Raw genomic sequence first — 2,670 nt, 5'->3', positions numbered from 1 at the left:
ATAGATAGATAGATAGATGGATTGAAATTAGTATACTGAAAATTCTCCAAGCTTTACAAATACAAGGTATCTGGCACCTTGTTATTTAAAGATTATTTTTCTCTCTCCATTCAATATTTTTTTAGTTTGAGTTCATGTCAATGGAATTAATGAGAAGTGTGCCTGGATTTCCATTCTCATTTGCACACCAAGTCTGTGTACTCTCATGCAGCCTTCGTAAAAAAAAGCGTAATTTTCCAGGAGAGAGTGTTGATGCCCATTCATTTTAGAAACAAGGAGGAAGTATTTTAATGTGACCTTCATTACACATTCATGTCAACTTTTCTTATCTATTTATGATTAAATTCTTTTCCACTCCTGTTGTTCAATTAGTGCTTGACCCCTTTAGCGGCGATGTAAATTAAATGACATTTTAGTGTCGTCCCATATTTAAAATACTGCGTTAGTTGCGGATCATAAATGATGATCTTCATTCTGCAGCTAATTTATTCATTTAACAATTTCCCTCCAGAAGTTACAGCAGAAGGCTCTGCAGCAACCTAAGCAGAAGAAATCCAAGTCGGCTGAATTTCTGATGGGTGAGTCCTGCTTGATGAGTTATTGCTCATAATTTGTGTAAGGATTAATTAACTAATTACAGACAAATGGCTTTGGGCTAAATTTTGCTCTTGCTTGTCAGGGCGCAATTTGTAATTATTTTAATCATTTCTTCTTCTCCTCTTTTTTTTCTCCTCCTTTGCAAGATTCTGATTTAATTTTAACCTAATTGTGTTTTAGTGTCATTCGAGGAGGATGCGCTTGAACATTTTGGGGCAGAGAAATCACCAATAGAAAAAAAATTGTTGTCATTAAAAATGCTTTTGTTTTTTTACGAGTAGCTTTGACCTAACTGTTGTATTGCCCCTTCATGTCAGTGTTTGTATTTTTATTTATGTTTCTACTTATTTTGTCAGGGAGAGAGGAGAGAGCTGCTCTGGCAGGCATAGAAAACCCAGCCTTCGATGGAGGAGGAAGCACCGAGCTTTCCGTTCCTCCGGTTTGGCTGGGGAGAGAAATTCGAGGTGACAGGCCAGATAGCACCCTTGCAGCTCACCAAAAAAAAATGGAGCTGCAAGCCCCTGCCAAAGAAAGAGGTGAAGCTTCATTCTTCATTAGCCTCAAATTTGTTGACAGTAGATGTGTTCCTGATCTAACCTTTCTCTCTCTCCCTCTTTCTTTCACTCTCTCTCTCCATTCGAGGGGCCCTCGGTCCCTGCATTCCAAAGCCAGCGTGTCCTAACAAGCAACCCTCGTATAACTTCTTCCTCCGCTGGAGAACGCTACAGTAGTGGGTGTTCTATCTCTATCTAGAAGTACCCTCGACACAATCAGCCTTGACTCCCACTCTCGGCTACATGCCTTGTGGTGGGCTGGAGTCATAGGAGAGTGCATTTACATACGGTACTACGCTACCAAGCCGATCCGCTGTCTGTGTGGTGTACTCACAACGCCCCCGAAACACGGCTTAAGGCCAATCAGGCATACGAATATGCCCCCTTATAATTCAGTATGTCAGGGAGAACTCTTGAGGAATGGGATGGTAAATTAGGATGCGTTCAAGGTTGTGAGCGTGCCAGTTTTCTCAGGGATGAGTCACATGTTAGATTCTTGATTTAATGTGGTTTATTTTGCTTTTTCTGTGCATGGCTAGTAATTATTAGCAATTATTGTCATGATGTTGTATGCACAAGAGGTAGGATTACACTTTATCACGGTGTGTGGAACTTGCCAGCATATGGGCAAAAAAAAAAATGTCATTAGCTTAGAAAGTCAGACCATAAACATATATGATACATGAGACTAATGCTAAATGTAAAATCTTTTCATTGACTGAACTGTCAGCATCTTTCTTTCTTTCTGTTTTGTTTTGTTTTTCACCCGTATATCCCATTTATTTTAGTGTTTAAAGCAATTAAAACATGTTGCCCAGTGTATAGGTATGGTTAAAGAGCAGATATATCTCTTGCTCACGTCCGAGACCCAAGACTGATGGCATGAGGTTCCCTCTGTTTGGGGAGGCATATTAAACTGAGAGTAATGCTGGAATTGGACAATTGGATCTTTTGTTCAGTTTCAGTCATTTATTTGAAATTTAATTGCTCAAATTTTATCTTCACACATGAGAAAAGTTACCTTTTTTCAAGTTTTTTCGATCAAGTACATTTCTGCGTAAAAAAACGTAATAAAAAAAGCCAGTACATTATGGCAAAAAAGTTTTTAGCATTGCAGAGAGTTGTTACCACCCACCAGAAAATCAAACCAAGAATAAAGAATAAACTCAAACTTGTTCATGAAATTTAAATAAAAACAATACAACAATACAGTAAAAACAGGATATTTGTGCAACACTGTTATTTTCAGTGTTATATGCTTATTTAAAGTAAAAGATAATGATGTCATATTGATTAACACATCAAAATAATGTCTCCATTCATAATGTTCTGTCACAAAATCAAATGCAAAGAAGAATGTCTGACTAACTAACCCTAATCCTAGCTCTCAAATAGTTGTTTACTACTTTTTAATGTACCAAGATAGGCATTTTTTAAACATGTATTGGCATTCTGATGATTAGAAACTAGGAAATTCATCTGAAATACAAATTAGCCCACTTGCCATACCCTTAAAGCA

The 2,670-nt window shown here is 37.5% G+C and overlaps 1 protein-coding gene across 1 annotated transcript in view; it reads left to right on the top strand.

Moving 5' to 3' along the window:
• ofcc1 (orofacial cleft 1 candidate 1) overlaps nucleotides 1–2,670 on the top strand; it is a 106,293-nt gene that overhangs the window by 34,775 nt on the left and 68,848 nt on the right. The window contains 2 exon segments of the mRNA XM_035656580.1: nucleotides 512–582; nucleotides 958–1,133. Of these exon segments, the coding sequence (XP_035512473.1) occupies nucleotides 512–582; nucleotides 958–1,133 (247 nt within the window).

Source organism: Morone saxatilis, unplaced genomic scaffold, assembly GCF_004916995.1.
Source record: "Morone saxatilis isolate NCDOM2014 unplaced genomic scaffold, NCSU_SB_2.0 Contig0, whole genome shotgun sequence".
NCBI lineage: Eukaryota > Metazoa > Chordata > Actinopteri > Moronidae > Morone > Morone saxatilis.
The sequence above is the reverse complement of the archived record's forward strand: the minus strand, read 5'-3'. Positions and strand labels throughout refer to the sequence as shown.